At 45.4% G+C, this 20,426-nt stretch overlaps 1 protein-coding gene across 12 annotated transcripts in view; it reads right to left on the bottom strand.

The window, feature by feature from the left end:
• The window catches only part of nrxn2b (neurexin 2b), a 580,834-nt gene that overhangs the window by 253,972 nt on the left and 306,436 nt on the right, over positions 1-20,426 (bottom strand). For all 12 annotated transcript variants that reach the window (XM_077019139.1, XM_077019095.1, XM_077019103.1 and 9 more), the window contains 3 exons: positions 17,515-17,953; positions 12,538-12,921; positions 1,729-1,932 (listed from right to left, as the gene is read on the bottom strand). In XM_077019139.1, coding sequence (XP_076875254.1) covers positions 1,729-1,932; positions 12,538-12,921; positions 17,515-17,953 — 1,027 coding nt within the window. The remainder of the gene's footprint in view (positions 1-1,728; positions 1,933-12,537; positions 12,922-17,514; positions 17,954-20,426) is intronic.

Below are 20,426 nucleotides of genomic sequence, written 5' to 3'. Positions count from 1 at the left end.
AGGTCCCGGTATCCCCGTAGAGCTCTGTCAACTGTGATAATTACCGTCCAACAATCTAATCCCTATTAGTGCACATTAATCACTTTAAACTGAGCTAAATCTGCCCCTGTTTTCATTTCGTGCTGATTAATTGCTTCAGCTGTCAATCCCAGTGGTGGGTGGATTATGTTAGAATCTAGCATTTTCTAATTAGCACCAGCTAAGGTGCTGAGGGTGTCTGGTGAGCAGAGGCGAGCAGATTATACTGAATGTGGCAGGTTCTGAAAATAGAAACCTGCTGTGCCAAGCATTGGAAAATAGACTTGTGTTCAATGTGACTTGTGTGTGCGTGTGTGTGTGTGGGAGTTATGATGTGCACCCTCTAGTGGTGGACAGGGGAATAACACCCAGCTGTTTGTGTGTGCGTGTGTGTTTGGGAGTTATGATGTGCACCCTCTAGTGGTGGACAGGGGAAAAACACTGAGCTGTTTGTGTGTGCGTGAGTGTGTGGGAGTTATGATGTGCACCCTCTAGTGGTGGACAGGGGAATAACACCGAGCTGGTCTCTGGCTGTTCGCTCCAGGGCCGCAGATACACACACCATTGAAGAGATGAAACGCTCCATCACCAGAGCCTCAAGCAGGAAAGAAGGAGAGGGAGTGAGAGAGAGGGAGGGAGAGAGATGGAGAGAGAGAGGGGGAGTGAGAGAGAAAGGGAGAGAGAGAGGAAGTGAGAGAGATGGAGAGTGAGAGAGGGAGTGAGAGAGATGGAGAGAGAGATGGAGTGAGAGAGAGGGAGGGAGAGAGAGGGAGGGAGAGAGAGGGAGAGAGAGAGGGAGTGAGAGAGATAGAGAGAGAGGGGGAGTGAGAAGTCGAAAGAGAGAGGGAGTGAGAGAGAGGGAGGGAGGGAGATGGAGAGAGAGAGGGAGGGAGGGAGGGAGATGGAGAGAGAGAGGGAGTGAGAGAGATAGAGAGAGAAAGAAAATGGGAGAGGAGGGAGAGGGTGAGATACAGAGAGAGAGAGAGAGTGAAAGGTGAGAAAGAGAGGTGGAGAGAGCAGGTGAGAGAGGGAGTCAATTAAAAGCAAGAGAGAAAGCAGGACAGGGAGGGGTAGAAAGATGAAGAGGGCAGATGGAGGGATATAGGGAGGGGCAGTTAGGGGAAGGGGGTGTATACTCTAAAAGCTGCCCTCCTGTGCCTTTTGCACCGTTGCCCTGTACCTTCCTGTTTCTGCGAGGGTCAGATATGGAACATTACGGCAAACATCCACCAACAGGGGGCGGCAGAGGAGAGCTGACGTCTGTCACAGATCAAGTGCTGATGTTTAAAAGTGGATCCACAGCAGAGACTGTACCTGCCAGTCCATATCAGCACTTCAGAACTTCAGACACGTTTATAGAAACATCCCGCCCAAGTTGATGCTACTATTCAGCATTATGGCTGTGTGAACACCAAATGAGGCTGTTTGGAGCAAGACTGTGGATTCATTTTTGACCTTAGTGGGACCATAAGGGTTTGGTAGAGAAACACTACCAGCACCACCTGATGGGCTACAACCAAACTCCAGGCAGAAACAGGAAGACAGCAGCAGAGGCAGACCCGCAGCACTGTGGGCGGGGCTCCGGCCCTGAGGAGGGCAGGGCATGGGTCAAGGGGCGGAGCTTTAACAAAGAGAGACAGACACAGGCAGAGTTTATTGGGAGGGGGTGACGATGATGGTGGTGAGGATGGCGAGGCTGACGAAGGTTACCCAGGTTGACGGTGAGCTTGACGCGGCCCCCGTCCAGCTCCAGGCGGAGGGTGTCTGCGGACTCTTTGGAGGTGGTGGCCACCAGGAGGCCGTAGGCCCGCTGGGACATGAAGCGCAGGGCCAGGTCCTCCGCCTCTGTGTGCAGGGAGGCCGGCAGGATGATCTTCAGATACATGCTGCCATCATAGCTCAACACTGCCGCCTCTGGAGGGGGGAGGAACCACACGCACACACACACACACACATATATACACATGCACACACACACACACGCACACACACACACACACACACATATACACACACATATACACACCAATACACACACATATACACACCAACACACACACACACACATACACACACACACATATATACACATGCACACACACGCACACACACACACATATACACACACACACATATACACACCGATACACACACATACACATACACACACACACACACACACATACATATATACACACCGATACACACACGTACACACACACATACATATATACACACCGATACACACACGTACACACACACACATATATACACACCGATACACGCACACACACACACATATATACACACCGATACACGCACACACACACACACACACACACACACACACACACACACACACACACACACACACATACACACACACACACACACACTACTGCTTGATAACATGAACATTTTAAATATGAGTCTAAAATATATATCTATATATGCAGTTTGACCTCATGGGCACCTGCTGTTTTGCAGATTCAAATGTACACTGTGACACCACCACAATTTAAAATGGGTCCATGTCATTATCTGTCTCTAAGTGATTAATGTAGAAATGGTTTTATCTTCTCTCAAGTGGACTCTCAAGTCAGTACCCTATTGAAACACTAGATGGCAGAAGATAGCTGTTCTATGTTTGGCTTTATAACTACATTCCTAATGAGAATCCACCTACATATTGCACACCACGGAAAACCTGAATATAAATCTGAAGTATCCAAAGGCTGTTGCATTTGGAGGCAACACTAAATGTTTTTTAAAGGCAACATGTATTCAGGAACAACCTGATACCACATTCCTCAGTAAACACAGCACCCTGATCTGGTTAGGAATCAAATGTTTGTACGTTTTTGTGATCAGATCTCATTGGGATTGCACCCAGAGGATGCACTGTGTTCAAATTTCAATCAAATCACACCACATTCAGAGGTGATCAGACCACATGGTGTTGGAGACAGTAGTGGTGTTGGAGACAGTAGTGGTGTTGGAGACAGTAGTGGTGTTGGAGACAGTAGTGGTGTTGGAGACAGTAGTGGTGTTGTAGACAGTAGTGGTGTTGTAGACAGTAGTGGTGTAGACAGTAGTGGTGTAGACAGTAGTGATGTTGGAGACAGTAGTGGTGTAGTGGTATTTTAAACAGTAGTGATGTTGTAGACAGTAGTGGTGTAGTGGTATTTTAAACAGTAGTGATGTTGTAGACAGTAGTGGTGTAGTGGTATTTTAAACAGTAGTGATGTTGGAGACAGTAGTGGTGTAGTGGTGTTGTAGACAGTAGTGGTGTAGTGGTATTTTAAACAGTAGTGATGTTGAAGACAGTAGTGGTGTAGTGGTGTTGTAGACAGTAGTGGTGTTGTAGACAGTAATGGTGTAGTGATGTTGTAGACAGTAGTGGTGTAGTGGTGTTGTAGACAGTAGTGGTGTTGTAGATAGTAGTGGTGTAGTGATGTAGACAGTAGTGCTGTAGTGATGTTGTAGACAGTAGTGATGTTGGAGACAGTAGTGGTGTAGTGGTGTTGTAGACAGTAGTGGTGCAGTGATGTAGACAGTAGTGGTGTAGTGGTGTTGTTGACAGTAGTGGTATAGTGGTGTAGTGGTGTAGTAGACAGTAGTGGTGTAGTAGACAGTAGTGGTGTAGTAGACAGTAGTGGTGTTGTAGACAGTAGAGGTGTAGTGGTGTTGTAGACAGTAGTGATGTAGTAGACAGTAGTGGTGTTGTAGACAGTAGTGGTGTAGTGGTGTTGTAGACAGTAGTGGTGTAGTGGTGTTGTAGACAGTAGTAATGTTGGAGACAGTAGTGATGTAGTAGACAGTAGTGATGTTGGAGACAGTTGTGGTGTAGTGGTGTTGTAGACAGTAGTGGTGTAGTGGTGTTGTAGACAGTAGTGGTGTAGTGATGTAGACAGTAGTGGTGTAGTGGTATTTTAAACAGTAGTGATGTTGTAGACAGTAGTGGTGTAGTGGTGTTGTAGACAGTAGTGGTGTTGTAGACAGTAGTGGTGTTGTGGTGTTGTAGACAGTAGTGGTGTAGACAGTAGTGATGTTGGAGACAGTAGTGGTGTAGTGGTATTTTAAACAGTAGTGATGTTGTAGACAGTAGTGGTGTAGTGGTATTTTAAACAGTAGTGATGTTGGAGACAGTAGTGGTGTAGTGGTGTTGTAGACAGTAGTGGTGTAGTGGTATTTTAAACAGTAGTGATGTTGAAGACAGTAGTGGTGTAGTGGTGTTGTAGACAGTAGTGGTGTTGTAGACAGTAATGGTGTAGTGATGTTGTAGACAGTAGTGGTGTAGTGGTGTTGTAGACAGTAGTGGTGTAGTGGTGTTGTAGACAGTAGTAATGTTGGAGACAGTAGTGATGTAGTAGACAGTAGTGGTGTTGTAGACAGTAGTGGTGTAGTGGTGTTGTAGACAGTAGTAATGTTGGAGACAGTAGTGATGTAGTAGACAGTAGTGATGTTGGAGACAGTTGTGGTGTAGTGGTGTTGTAGACAGTAGTGGTGTAGTGGTGTTGTAGACAGTAGTAATGTTGGAGACAGTAGTGATGTAGTAGACAGTAGTGGTGTTGTAGACAGTAGTGGTGTAGTGGTGTTGTAGACAGTAGTGGTGTAGTGGTGTTGTAGACAGTAGTGGTGTAGTGATGTAGACAGTAGTGGTGTAGTGATGTTGTAGACAGTAGTGGTGTTGTAGACAGTAGTGGTGTAGTGGTGTTGTAGACAGTAGTGGTGTAGTGGTGTTGTAGACAGTAGTAATGTTGGAGACAGTAGTGATGTAGTAGACAGTAGTGATGTTGGAGACAGTAGTGGTGTAGTGGTGTTGTAGACAGTAGTGGTGTAGTGGTGTTGTAGACAGTAGTGGTGTAGTGATGTAGACAGTAGTGGTGTAGTGGTGTTGTAGACAGTAGTGGTGTTGTAGACAGTAGTGGTGTAGTGATATTGTAGACAGTAGTGGTGTAGTGGTGTTGTAGACAGTAGTGGTGTAGTGGTGTTGTAGACAGTAGTAATGTTGGAGACAGTAGTGATGTAGTAGACAGTAGTGATGTTGGAGACAGTTGTGGTGTAGTGGTGTTGTAGACAGTAGTGGTGTAGTGGTGTTGTAGACAGTAGTGGTGTAGTGATGTAGACAGTAGTGGTGTAGTGGTATTTTAAACAGTAGTGATGTTGTAGACAGTAGTGGTGTAGTGGTGTTGTAGACAGTAGTGTTGTTGTAGACAGTAGTGGTGTAGTGGTGTTGTAGACAGTAGTGGTGTAGACAGTAGTGATGTTGGAGACAGTAGTGGTGTAGTGGTATTTTAAACAGTAGTGATGTTGTAGACAGTAGTGGTGTAGTGGTATTTTAAACAGTAGTGATGTTGGAGACAGTAGTGGTGTAGTGGTGTTGTAGACAGTAGTGGTGTAGTGGTATTTTAAACAGTAGTGATGTTGAAGACAGTAGTGGTGTAGTGGTGTTGTAGACAGTAGTGGTGTTGTAGACAGTAGTGGTGTAGTGGTGTTGTAGACAGTAGTGGTGTAGTGGTGTTGGAGACAGTAGTGGTGTAGTGGTGTTGTAGACAGTAGTAATGTTGGAGACAGTAGTGATGTAGTAGACAGTAGTGGTGTTGTAGACAGTAGTGGTGTAGTGGTGTTGTAGACAGTAGTGGTGTAGTAGACAGTAGTAATGTTGGAGACAGTAGTGATGTAGTAGACAGTAGTGATGTTGGAGACAGTTGTGGTGTAGTGGTGTTGTAGACAGTAGTGGTGTAGTGGTGTTGTAGACAGTAGTGGTGTAGTGATGTAGACAGTAGTGGTGTATTGGTGTTGTAGACAGTAGTGGTGTTGTAGACAGTAGTGGTGTAGTGATATTGTAGACAGTAGTGGTGTAGTGGTGTTGTAGACAGTAGTGGTGTAGTGATGTAGACAGTAGTGATGTAGTGATGTTGTAGACAGTAGTGGTGTTGTAGACAGTAGTGGTGTAGTGGTGTTGTAGACAGTAGTGGTGTAGTAGACAGTAGTGGTGTAGTAGACAGTAGTGGTGTAGTAGACAGTAGTGGTGTAGTAGACAGTAGTGGTGTAGTGGTGTTGTAGACAGTAGTGGTGTAGTGGTGTTGTAGACAGTAGTAATGTTGGAGACAGTAGTGATGTAGTAGACAGTAGTGGTGTTGTAGACAGTAGTGGTGTAGTGGTGTTGTAGACAGTAGTGGTGTAGTGGTGTTGTAGACAGTAGTAATGTTGGAGACAGTAGTGATGTAGTAGACAGTAGTGATGTTGGAGACAGTAGTGGTGTAGTGGTGTTGTAGACAGTAGTGGTGTAGTGGTGTTGTAGACAGTAGTGGTGTAGTGATGTAGACAGTAGTGGTGTAGTGGTGTTGTAGACAGTAGTGGTGTTGTAGACAGTAGTGGTGTAGTGGTGTTGTAGACAGTAGTGGTGTAGTGGTGTTGTAGACAGTAGTGGTGTAGTGATGTAGACAGTAGTGGTGTAGTGGTGTTGTAGACAGTAGTGGTGTTGTAGACAGTAGTGGTGTAGTGGTGTTGTAGACAGTAGTGGTGTAGTGGTGTTGTAGACAGTAGTGGTGTAGTGATGTAGACAGTAGTGATGTAGTGATGTTGTAGACAGTAGTGGTGTAGTGATGTAGACAGTAGTGGTGTAGTGGTGTTGTAGACAGTAGTGGTGTTGTAGACAGTAGTGGTGTAGTGGTGTTGTAGACAGTAGTGGTGTAGTGGTGTTGTAGACAGTAGTGGTGTAGTGGTGTTGTAGACAGTAGTGATGTTGGAGACAGTAGTGATGTAGTAGACAGTAGTGATGTTGTAGACAGTAGTGGTGTAGTGGTGTTGTAGACAGTAGTGGTGTAGTAGACAGTAGTGGTGTAGTAGACAGTAGTGGTGTAGTAGACAGTAGTGGTGTTGTAGACAGTAGTGGTGTAGTGGTGTTGTAGACAGTAGTGGTGTAGTGATGTAGACAGTAGTGGTGTAGTGGTATTTTAAACAGTAGTGATGTTGTAGACAGTAGTGGTGTAGTGGTATTTTAAACAGTAGTGATGTTGGAGACAGTAGTGGTGTAGTGGTGTTGTAGACAGTAGTGGTGTAGTGGTATTTTAAACAGTAGTGATGTTGAAGACAGTAGTGGTGTAGTGGTGTTGTAGACAGTAGTGGTGTTGTAGACAGTAATGGTGTAGTGATGTTGTAGACAGTAGTGGTGTAGTGGTGTTGTAGACAGTAGTGGTGTAGTGGTGTTGTAGACAGTAGTGGTGTAGTGGTGTTGTAGACAGTAGTGGTGTAGTGGTGTTGTAGACAGTAGTAATGTTGGAGACAGTAGTGATGTAGTAGACAGTAGTGGTGTTGTAGACAGTAGTGGTGTAGTGGTGTTGTAGACAGTAGTAATGTTGGAGACAGTAGTGATGTAGTAGACAGTAGTGATGTTGGAGACAGTTGTGGTGTAGTGGTGTTGTAGACAGTAGTGGTGTAGTGGTGTTGTAGACAGTAGTGGTGTAGTGATGTAGACAGTAGTGGTGTATTGGTGTTGTAGACAGTAGTGGTGTTGTAGACAGTAGTGGTGTAGTGATATTGTAGACAGTAGTGGTGTAGTGGTGTTGTAGACAGTAGTGGTGTAGTGATGTAGACAGTAGTGATGTAGTGATGTTGTAGACAGTAGTGGTGTTGTAGACAGTAGTGGTGTAGTAGACAGTAGTGGTGTAGTGGTGTTGTAGACAGTAGTGGTGTAGTAGACAGTAGTGGTGTTGTAGACAGTAGTGGTGTAGTGGTGTTGTAGACAGTAGTGGTGTAGTGGTGTTGTAGACAGTAGTAATGTTGGAGACAGTAGTGATGTAGTAGACAGTAGTGGTGTTGTAGACAGTAGTGGTGTAGTGGTGTTGTAGACAGTAGTAATGTTGGAGACAGTAGTGATGTAGTAGACAGTAGTGATGGAGACAGTTGTGGTGTAGTGGTGTTGTAGACAGTTGTGGTGTAGTGGTGTTGTAGACAGTAGTGGTGTAGTGGTGTTGTAGACAGTAGTGGTGTAGTGGTGTTGTAGACAGTAGTGGTGTAGTGGTGTTGTAGACAGTAGTGGTGTAGTGGTGTTGTAGACAGTAGTGGTGTTGTAGACAGTAGTGGTGTAGTGATATTGTAGACAGTAGTGGTGTAGTGATGTAGACAGTAGTGCTGTAGTGATGTTGTAGACAGTAGTGATGTTGGAGACAGTAGTGGTGTAGTGGTGTTGTAGACAGTAGTGGTGCAGTGATGTAGACAGTAGTGATGTTGTAGACAGTAGTGGTGTAGTGGTGTTGTAGACAGTAGTGGTATAGTGGTGTAGTGGTGTTGTAGACAGTAGTGGTGTAGTAGACAGTAGTGGTGTTGTAGACAGTAGAGGTGTAGTGGTGTTGTAGACAGTAGTGGTGTAGTAGACAGTAGTGGTGTAGTAGACAGTAGTGGTGTAGTGGTGTTGTAGACAGTAGTGGTGTAGTGGTGTTGTAGACAGTAGTAATGTTGGAGACAGTAGTGATGTAGTAGACAGTAGTGGTGTTGTAGACAGTAGTGGTGTAGTGGTGTTGTAGACAGTAGTGGTGTAGTGGTGTTGTAGACAGTAGTAATGTTGGAGACAGTAGTGATGTAGTAGACAGTAGTGATGTTGGAGACAGTTGTGGTGTAGTGGTGTTGTAGACAGTAGTGGTGTAGAGGTGTTGTAGACAGTAGTGGTGTAGTGATGTAGACAGTAGTGGTGTAGTGGTGTTGTAGACAGTAGTGGTGTTGTAGACAGTAGTGGTGTAGTGATATTGTAGACAGTAGTGGTGTAGTAGACAGTAGTGGTGTAGTGATGCAGACAGTAGTGATGTAGTGATGTTGTAGACAGTAGTGGTGTTGTAGACAGTAGTGGTGTAGTGGTGTTGTAGACAGTAGTGGTGTAGTGGTGTTGTAGACAGTAGTAATGTTGGAGACAGTAGTGATGTAGTAGACAGTAGTGATGTTGGAGACAGTAGTGGTGTAGTGGTGTTGTAGACAGTAGTGGTGTAGTGGTGTTGTAGACAGTAGTGGTGTAGTAGACAGTAGTGGTGTTGTAGACAGTAGTGGTGTAGTGGTGTTGTAGACAGTAGTAATGTTGGAGACAGTAGTGATGTAGTAGACAGTAGTGATGTTGTAGACAGTAGTGATGTAGTGGTGTTGTAGACAGTAGTGGTGTAGTGGTGTTGTAGACAGTAGTGGTGTAGTGATGTAGACAGTAGTGGTGTATTGGTGTTGTAGACAGTAGTGGTGTTGTAGACAGTAGTGGTGTAGTGATATTGTAGACAGTAGTGGTGTAGTGGTGTTGTAGACAGTAGTGGTGTAGTGATGTAGACAGTAGTGATGTAGTGATGTTGTAGACAGTAGTGGTGTTGTAGACAGTAGTGGTGTAGTGGTGTTGTAGACAGTAGTGGTGTAGTAGACAGTAGTGGTGTAGTAGACAGTAGTGGTGTAGTGGTGTTGTAGACAGTAGTGGTGTAGTGGTGTTGTAGACAGTAGTAATGTTGGAGACAGTAGTGATGTAGTAGACAGTAGTGGTGTTGTAGACAGTAGTGGTGTAGTGGTGTTGTAGACAGTAGTGGTGTAGTGGTGTTGTAGACAGTAGTAATGTTGGAGACAGTAGTGATGTAGTAGACAGTAGTGATGGAGACAGTTGTGGTGTAGTGGTGTTGTAGACAGTAGTGGTGTAGTGGTGTTGTAGACAGTAGTGGTGTAGTGGTGTTGTAGACAGTAGTGGTGTTGTAGACAGTAGTGGTGTAGTGATATTGTAGACAGTAGTGGTGTAGTGGTGTTGTAGACAGTAGTGGTGTAGTGATGTAGACAGTAGTGCTGTAGTGATGTTGTAGACAGTAGTGATGTTGGAGACAGTAGTGGTGTAGTGGTGTTGTAGATAGTAGTGGTGCAGTGATGTAGACAGTAGTGATGTTGTAGACAGTAGTGGTGTAGTGGTGTTGTAGACAGTAGTGGTATAGTGGTGTAGTGGTGTTGTAGACAGTAGTGGTGTAGTAGACAGTAGTGGTGTTGTAGACAGTAGAGGTGTAGTGGTGTTGTAGACAGTAGTGGTGTAGTAGACAGTAGTGGTGTTGTAGACAGTAGTGGTGTAGTGGTGTTGTAGACAGTAGTGGTGTAGTGGTGTTGTAGACAGTAGTAATGTTGGAGACAGTAGTGATGTAGTAGACAGTAGTGGTGTTGTAGACAGTAGTAATGTTGGAGACAGTAGTGATGTAGTAGACAGTAGTGGTGTTGTAGACAGTAGTGGTGTAGTGGTGTTGTAGACAGTAGTAATGTTGGAGACAGTAGTGATGTAGTAGACAGTAGTGATGTTGGAGACAAGTTGTGGTGTAGTGGTGTTGTAGACAGTAGTGGTGTAGTGGTGTTGTAGACAGTAGTGGTGTAGTGATGTAGACAGTAGTGGTGTAGTGGTGTTGTAGACAGTAGTGGTGTTGTAGACAGTAGTGGTGTAGTGATATTGTAGACAGTAGTGGTGTAGTGGTGTTGTAGACAGTAGTGGTGTAGTGATGCAGACAGTAGTGATGTAGTGATGTTGTAGACAGTAGTGGTGTTGTAGACAGTAGTGGTGTAGTGGTGTTGTAGACAGTAGTGGTGTTGTAGACAGTAGTAATGTTGGAGACAGTAGTGATGTAGTAGACAGTAGTGATGTTGGAGACAGTAGTGGTGTAGTGGTGTTGTAGACAGTAGTGGTGTAGTGGTGTTGTAGACAGTAGTGGTGTAGTAGACAGTAGTGGTGTTGTAGACAGTAGTGGTGTAGTGGTGTTGTAGACAGTAGTGGTGTAGTGATGTAGACAGTAGTGGTGTAGTGGTGTTGTAGACAGTAGTGGTGTTGTAGACAGTAGTGGTGTAGTGATATTGTAGACAGTAGTGGTGTAGTGGTGTTGTAGACAGTAGTGGTGTAGTGGTGTTGTAGACAGTAGTAATGTTGGAGACAGTAGTGATGTAGTAGACAGTAGTGATGTTGGAGACAGTTGTGGTGTAGTGGTGTTGTAGACAGTAGTGGTGTAGTGGTGTTGTAGACAGTAGTGGTGTAGTGATGTAGACAGTAGTGGTGTAGTGGTATTTTAAACAGTAGTGATGTTGTAGACAGTAGTGGTGTAGTGGTGTTGTAGACAGTAGTGGTGTTGTAGACAGTAGTGGTGTAGTGGTGTTGTAGACAGTAGTGGTGTAGACAGTAGTGATGTTGGAGACAGTAGTGATGTAGTAGACAGTAGTTATGTTGTAGACAGTAGTGGTGTAGTGGTGTTGTAGACAGTAGTGGTGTAGTAGACAGTAGTGGTGTAGTGGTGTTGTAGACAGTAGTGATGTTGGAGACAGTAGTGATGTAGTGGTGTTGTAGACAGTAGTGGTGTAGTGGTGTTGGAGACAGTAGTGATGTAGTAGACAGTAGTTATGTTGTAGACAGTAGTGGTGTAGTGGTGTTGTAGACAGTAGTGGTGTTGTAGACAGTAGTGGTGTAGTAGACAGTAGTGGTGTAGTAGACAGTAGTGGTGTAGTGGTGTTGTAGACAGTAGTGATGTTGGAGACAGTAGTGATGTAGTAGACAGTAGTGATGTTGGAGACACCCCTCTTCCAGGTACACCAGTTACACTTTTTTCTGGAACATTCTAAAGTCAGTCAGTCAGTCCTTTGCTAGCAGGGCAGTGCTGCATGGTCCTTCAAGTTGTCTCACAGGCCTGTTAAAAGCCCCAGTCAGCCATGCAGTGGGCGTGGCCCAAACCAGCTGACTGCTGTGCTCAAGGCCAGCCATGTGGGACAGCCAGCTGCTGTCTCGGCACCACGCTGTGTCCTGCAGATGGTTCAGTAACGGCTCACCACTCCTGCTGGTCCAGCAGCGATGCATGACGGCTAATCCCTGTCTCCAACTTCCTGTCTCCATCTCCATGTCTCTGTCTTCGTCTCCCTGTCTCCATCCTACTACTGACCACACCCCACACCACTCCACACCCCACACCTGACCACACGCCACACCACTCCACACCCAACTACTGACCACATCCCACACCTGTCCACACCCCACTACTGACCACACCCCACACCTGTCCACACCCCACTACTGACCACACCCCACACCTGTCCAAACCCCACTACTGACCACACCCCACTACTGACCACACCCCACACCTGTCCACACCCCACACCTGTCCACACCCCACACCTGTCCACACCCCACTACTGACCACACCCCACACCTGTCCACACCCCACACCTGACCACACCCCACTACTGACCACACCCCACACCTGTCCACACCCCACTACTGACCACACCCCACACCTGACCACACCCCACACCTGACCACACCCCACACCTGACCACACCTGTCCGCATCCCACACACAACACATACTCACATCTGCACATGTCCACACCCCACTCTTGTTCACACTTACACCTGTCCATACTCACACATGTCCACACCCTGCACGTGCCTACACCCACACCTGTCCACACCCATAAATTCATAACATAATTATAGAGCAGATTTTCACCCTCACCTACAGACACACTACCTTAATCCAAACACCCTCACCTATCTCACAGTTGCTGCCCAGGTATCCAGTCCCTGTGCAGTCACAGATGTATCGATTCCATCCTTCCTTGCAGACCCCTCCGTTGCCACAGGGGGCGCTACTGCACCTCTTCTGGAGCTCACGGGTGCAGAAGCTGCTCACGCCGGGGGCACTCTGGATCTCAGCCAGGCGCCGGACATCACGGCTCTTGCCATCGATGAAGAGGTCACGCACGCAGCCCACGTAGCCGTAGTTGAGCAGGGCGGTCCACACCTCCGGGGGCAGCACCAGGGCCTGGCGGGACTCAGGCAGGCCACCCAGGTACATATCACTGTCCAGGTCCAAGATCTCACTGCCCTCGTTGGAGTTGAAGGGCATGGTGCGGCTGTTGACCGAGATGGAACCTGAAGGGGAGGAGAGAGGGAGGAGGCGGGGCAAGGGGAGGAGAGAGGGGGAGGGGGCGGGGCAAGGGGAGGAGAGAGGGGGAGTGGGCGGGGCAAGGGGAGGAGAGAGGGGAGTGGGCGTAGTGAGGGGAGGAGAGGAGAGCAACACACATAGAAGTGTGTATTTGCAGGCACTGAAGTAATAGTGAGTGCAAAATATATTTGTGTATGTGTCAGTGTGTACATTTATGTGCTTGAGTGTATAAGTGTGTGCGTGAGTGTGTGTGTGTGTGTGCATCTCAGTTTCTCTCTTGATATATCAGTGAGATTTATGATGCTCCCCTAATTGTCTATTAAAATGCAATTACAGCAGAGCAGGATGTTAATGCACACACACACACACACACACACACACAAAGAAATTAGAAACACACACACAGAAGTGCACACACACACACAGAGAAGTGCACACACACACACACAGAGAAGTGCACACACACACACATGCACACACACACACACACACACACAGAAGTGCACTCATACACACATGCATAAACACACATGCACACACACACACACACACCCACACACACACAGAACAACACTCATACACACATGTATACACACGCACAGAAATGCACACATACACGCATGCATAAACACACGCGCGCGCACACTCACACACAGAACAGCACTCATACACACATGCATACAGTTGTGATCAAATTTATTCAACCCCCACTGAAATAAAGTGTTTTGGCCAGTTTGACATTGATTTTGATAATTTCAGTCATCTTATTTACAATTATATCAAAGAGGCACTTATAAATTAGACAAACATAACATAATATTTATGATGGAATAACCACAAATGTCTTTACTGTGCTCACATCATTATCAGTTTTATTCAACCCCCTAGTGACATTATTTTTTAGTACTTAGTACAACATCCTTTTCCAGTTATGACAGCTTTCAAGCGTGAAGCATAGCTTGACACAAGTGTCTTGCAGCGACCTATGGGTATCTTAGCCCATTCTTCATGGGCAAAAGCCTCCAGTTCAGTCACATTCTTAGGCTTGCGCACTGCAACTGCCTTCTTTAGGTCCCACCAGAGGTTCTCAATTGGATTTAAGTCTGGTGATTGTGATGGCCACTCTAGAATGTTCCAGCCTTTCATGTTCAACCATGCTCTAGTGGACTTGGATGTGTGCTTCGGATCATTGTCCTGTTGGAAGGTCCAACGTCTCCCAAGCCGCAGGTTTGTGACTGACTCCATCACATTTTCCTCCAAGATCTCCTGGTACTGAAGGGAATTCATGGTACCCTGCACACGTTGAAGCTTTCCTGTACCATTAGAAGCAAAACAGCCCCAAAGCATAATTGACCCCCCGCCATGCTTCACAGTAGGCAAGGTGTTCTTTTGTTCATAAGCCTGGTTCTTCCTTCTCCAAACATAGCGCTGGTCCATTGTCCCAAACAGTTCTAATTTAGTTTCATCTGACCACAGTACACTGTTCCAAAACCTTTGTGGCTTGTCCACATGACTTTTGGCATACTGCAGTCGACTTTTCTTGTTCTTTGGAGTCAGCAAGGGGGTGCGTCTGGGCGTTCTGGCATGGAGGTCTTCGTTATGCAGTGCGCGCCTTATTGTCTGAGCTGAAACTTCAGTGCCCACATCTGACAGGTCTTTTTTCAGTTCCTTAGCAGTCACGCGGGGATTTTTCTCCACATTACGCTTCAGGTAGCGCACAGCAGTCGCGGTCAGGATCTTCTTTCTGCCACGACCAGGTAACGTTTCCACTGTGCCCTTTAACTTGAACTTGCGAATGATACTTCCAATAGTGTCTCTTGGAATATTTAACAACTTCGCAATCTTTTTATATCCATTGCCATTCTTGTGAAGAGCAATAACCTCTTCTCTTGTCTTCTGGGACCATTCTCTTGCCTTCACCATGCTTGGAAACACACCAGTAGATGTCTAGAAGGAGCTGAGTATCACAGTCCTTTTAAATCTGCCTAATTGGTGCTTATCATGCTTGATTGCTGCTCGTTGACATCCACAGATGTTTTCAATACCTGATGGAAAACACTGGAATGAACCTCTGTTCTTAGGAGTGGTAGTCGTAAAGGGGTTGAATAATTGTGTCAATGAAGAAATCACAAAAAGGCCATTTAATACTTTATGACAAAAAAAATTGATGCTATCTTAGTTGCATTTAGTTCTTTAACAAGTCCTTGTAAGATTTCATTATGAACACAATTACAAATGTGCACTGAATTCCATAAAACCCTTCGCAGCATTGGGGGTTGAATAAATTTGATCACAACTGTACATACTCCATTAACTGATTACACCCAAAGGAGGTAGCAGAATAAGTTAATGAGTGATGGATTTGTGTGTGGTCCAATAACATGCCATTTTGGAATCTGCATCTCTGAATGTAATATATAAGAGAGAGTGTGTGCATGTGCATATATATGAGAGCAGATGTGTGTGTGTGTGTGCATGTGTGTCTGTGTTTGTGTGTGTGCATATATATATATGAGAGTGTATGTGTGTGTGCATGTACATGAGTGTTTCTGTGTCTGTGTGTGCATGTGATTGTGTGTGTGTGTGTGTGTGTGTGTGTGTGTGTGTGTGTGTGTGTGTGTATACAGCGGGTACAGAAAGTATTCAGACTCCTTTTTGTTTTACTGCAGCCATTTACTAAATTCCACACCCAAGTATTCACACCCATTGTTCAGTATTGAGAAGGGCCCTTTCGAGTTAGAAGATCCATGAGTCTTGAGAATGATCCAACAAGTTTTTCACACCTGGATTTGGGGATCATCTGCCATTCTTCGTTGCAAATTGTTGAGAAAATTAGTTTTTTGCTTAGCAATAACATTAGCAATAGTATATTTTGCTCATCAGTAAAAGTGAGATATAATTGCTGCCTTAAATGCTTTAATAAATCTTAAGAAGGGCCTCATAAGGGCCATACAGCATAACGGTTTGGTCTACAGGAAGTGTCAGACTCTTGCGAGGTGTCTGTAGAATATGTTCTATACTGATAAGCTCCACAGAAGGTGACTTGCAACAACTGCCTGTAACGACACCCTGTCAGGTTGAGACACCGTGAACATGGAAGAGGACTGTAGGGGTGGAGCAGTAGCATATAACACCTGCCTGTTAGCAGTAACTTTCAGATCTCTCTGATGTACATGTTTTGTATGTGTGAGATCCCCGGAGATCTCTGTTCAAATAAAGGCTTTTTTGGCATTGCAATAATTTAGCTTTCCCCTTTTGCATCAAACGAACTGGGCTGGGCTGAAGTGTTGAAGAGAAGTACAGAGCCCAACAAGATCCTCTCCAGTTCCGTCAGGTTGGATGGTGAACGTTGGTGAACATTTTCAGGTCTCTCCAGAGATGCTCAATTGGGTTCAGGTCAGGGTTCTGGCTGGGTCAGTCAAGAATGGTCACAGAGTTGTTCCGAAGCCACTTTGTTATTTTAGCTGTGTGCTTAGGGTCATTGTTTTGCCCAGTCTGAGGTCCAAAGCTCTCTGGAAGAGGTTTTCTTCGAGAATATCTCTGTACTTGGCAGCATTCATCTTTCCTTCAATTGCAGTCACTTATCCTGTCCCTGAAGCTGGACAACACCCCCATAGCATGATGCTACCACCACCATGGTTCACTGTTGGGATTGTGTTGGGCTGGTGATGTGCAGTGCCTGGTTTTCTCCACACATAAATCTTAGAATTCATCTTTATCTCATCAGATCAGAGAATCTTCTGGGAGTTCTTCATGTGTTTTTTGGCAAACTCTATGCAGCCTTTCATATGTCTTACACTGAGGAGAAGCATCTGTCGGTCCACTCTGCCATAAAGCCCAGACTGGTGGAGGGCTGCAGTGATAGTTGTAGAACTTCCTCCCGTCTCCCTACTGCATTTCTGGAGCTCAGCCACCGTGATCTTTGGGTTCTTCTTTACCTCTCTCACCAAGGCTCTTCTCCCACCATTGCTCAGGAAGAGTTCTTGTCATCTCAAGCTTCTTCCATTTAAGGATTATGGAGGTCACTGTGCTCTTAGGAACCTTGAGTGCTGCAGTAATTCTTTTGTAACCTTGTCCAGACCTGTGACTGCCACAGTACTGTCTCTGAGCTCCTCGGGCAGTTCTTTTATTCATTCATGATTCTCATTTGATCTGACATGCACTGTGAGGTCTTATACAGACAGGTGTGTGAGGTCTTATATAGACAGGTGTGTGAGGTCTTATATAGATAGGTGTGTGCCTTTCCTAATCAAATCGGTTTAATTAAACACAGCTGGACTCTAATGAAGGAGTTGAACCATCTCAAGGAGAATCAGATTAAATGGACCGCATGTGAGTTAAATATGAGTCGCAGCAAAGGGTCTGAATACTTATGACCATGTGATATTTAAGGTTGTCTTTTTAAATACATTTACAAAAACTTTTTTTCCATCAAGATGATGTGCTTAATGAGGGATGTACATTATTGAGAAGAAGAACTTTTTTGATGTGAAAATTTTAAAGAGCTCTGAATACTTTCCGCTCCCACTGTATGTGTGTGTGTAAGAGTGTGGGTGTGTGTGTGTGTGTGTGTGTCCCACCTTTCCTGCCCTCTCTCTGGAAGTCCACGTGACACCACTCCCCGTCGTTCACCTTCTTGTTGCTGGCCTTCAGTTTGACGCTGCCTGAGCCCATGTCCATCAGCAGGTACAGGAAGCCGTCCAGCAGCTCCATGGCGAAGTAGTCGGTCTTCAGCTCGCGGCCGGGCCGCGGCTCCTTGGCCCCGTGGGGTCTGCCGTGGCTGAACAGCAGCAGGCCGCTGGGCTCCGTGGTGCGGAAGTCGAAGGAGATGGAGCTGGTCTTCTTGGTGTCCCAGCGTGGCAGAGAGATGTAGGACTCGGGCGTCTCGAAGGTCACGGGGTCCAGCGCGGCCACGTCCTCGCAACGGAACACCAGGTCACCGTGGAGATTAATCTTGGGGTCACGCTCGATCGCCAGCCGTGAGAGCTCCAACTTAAAGTCGTTGTTCTTGTAAACGACCTGTGGAGGGTGGTGAATGATTAGTTAGTAAATGACCAGCAGGGAGCAGTAAAAGGCATGTTAGTTACACTGGGAATGGATTATGAGCAATAATCCACAGTAATCCCAGAGGATATAGATCAGCATTTTGCAATATTGCAAATGGATTGTGGGAAACTGCACAATATTCCTTTGGCTTTAAAGACAAAATATTCCCAGCAGAACAGTCAGTGGTATACGACATCCCCAGATGGATGTGAGAGTCCACGGTTCCCAGTGGCAGTGCTGGGATTTCTGGGGGATAAACACTCTGGATCACAGCTCAGCATGAGGACCACAGCATGTTGGAGACGGGAGTCTCAACCCTGCCAACACATTCTGGACTGAAACTGAGAGCCACTGTTTGAGCGTTTTGGGGACTAAATCTGTAGAGCGTAACTGTACATGATGACAGAGCTTTGCATTGACTGATGTTGTTTAACTCAACATTGATCAGTGATTCAAACTGATTTATTTTATCTAAAACTCAAAAAAAGCTTTTTCTTTTTAATTCTGGCCATGTCCATATTAAGTTACCCAAACATTTGAAAATGATTCCAAAAATTTTACCAAAAAAAAACTCTTTATATGCTACATTAGTCTCAGGTGTAAATATCACCTAATTATCTCAGGTGTAAATATCATCTAAACATCTCAGGTGTAAATATCACCTAATTATAGTTTAAAGATCAGAGGAAAACAAAGCATATTTGCACAAGTAAATATTTATTATAACTATTTCACATCATCCTGTTCTGTGCAGACTGCCATAGTGCATATGTGAGTGCAGTATTGGGGCCAGGTGTGAGAGGTGTGAGATGTGTGAGAGGTGTGGGAGGTGTGGGAGGTGTGGGAGGTGTGAGAGGTGTGAGAGGGGTGAGAGGTGTGAGAGGTGTGAGGGGTGTGAGGGGTGTGAGGGGTGTGAGGGGTGTGAGGGGTGTGGGAGGTGTGGGAGGTGTGGGAGGTGTGGGAGGTGTGGGAGGTGTGAGAGGGGTGGGATGTGTGAGAGGTGTGAGAGGTGGGAGGGGTGAGAGGTGTGAGAGGTGTGAGGGGTGTGAGGGGTGTGAGGGGTGTGAGGGGTGTGAGGGGTGTGAGGGGTGTGAGGGGTGTGAGGGGTGTGAGGGGTGTGAGGGGTGTGAGATGTGTGGGATGTGTGGGATGTGTGAGAGGTGTGAGAGGTGTGAGAGGTGTGAGAGGTGTGAGAGGTGTGGGAGGTGTGGGATGTGTGGGATGTGTGGGAGGGGTGAGAGGGGTGAGAGGGGTGAGAGGGGTGAGAGGGGTGAGAGGTGTGGGAGGTGTGGGAGGTGTAAGATGTGTGGGAGGTGCAGAGGCGGACGAAGTACTCAATTTCATTACTTGAGTCAAAGTACAGATACCACTGGTCAAATGCTACTCCGATACAAGTGAAAGTTGCATGTTCAAAATCTTACTTAAGTGAAAGTACTGAAGTACTTGCTTTTAAAAATACTTAAGTATTAAAGTACACCTTCCGTCACATTTGTAAAAAAAGTTATAGTTTAAAAGTATTATACATCCTACCAAATCCTCTTTGGGCATAATATTCATACAGTCTTTGATAATAATCCATAAGGCATATTCCAATGATGTACATCATTCAGGTAGTGGTAGCAGAAAAGTTTAACCTACACTTTAGTTTAAGGAACAAAAACATTTTCTAAAACCACAATACACTGATTAGCCTAGCCTAACCTGTTTAAGCAAATTATGTTACCATATTAAAAGTCAATAATAAAATGACGGTTTTCTCTCTTTGCTAGTTAGGTATTCAGTCATCCAATACAACATTATGCTACAGTCAATATAAACAAAGACAAAGTAAAATTAGCAGTGTGGCATCTTGGTAGTCTAACCTTGCTACAACCTTTTGCAGTATGGCTAAAGCCCACCAACTCCATGCCACCCAACATGCTAACAAACTCTTTTCAAACTAGAAATCACAGCCACATTAGAATTATTGACATTAATTCTACACTGACATTAGAATGGAAACATTATTTGACAAGATTCGATTAACCCACACGGTTTCCCTTATTGATGTTTCCGTAGTTTGAATTACTTGCCAATATAATGTTAACATTATTTATAGTGATCCTAGCAGACCTAGCAGTGGAGTGAGCAGGCAAAGTCATTTCACTAGCCTTACTGCAAAGCTCGTCTGTCTACATAGTCACTTAACAAAACATTTAGGCTGCATACCGTAATATACTTCCTCAGGTGGGACGGTGAATTTTGGTATGCAGTTATATAGTTTGTTTTTGGCAAACAAAGCATGCATTTAAAACGATAGGAATGATTCATCCGTTCAGAAAACTGGAACATTTTGTCGAGATACGGCCATGGGTGCAAAAGAGCATGCCAGGGTTGCCAGCTCTCACGCATTGAGCGTGAGACACACGCATTTAACCGTTTTCACACGCTCTCACGCCACAGTTCC

This window comes from Brachyhypopomus gauderio, chromosome 1 (genome assembly GCF_052324685.1).
Source record: "Brachyhypopomus gauderio isolate BG-103 chromosome 1, BGAUD_0.2, whole genome shotgun sequence".
NCBI lineage: Eukaryota > Metazoa > Chordata > Actinopteri > Gymnotiformes > Hypopomidae > Brachyhypopomus > Brachyhypopomus gauderio.
The sequence above is the reverse complement of the archived record's forward strand: the minus strand, read 5'-3'. Positions and strand labels throughout refer to the sequence as shown.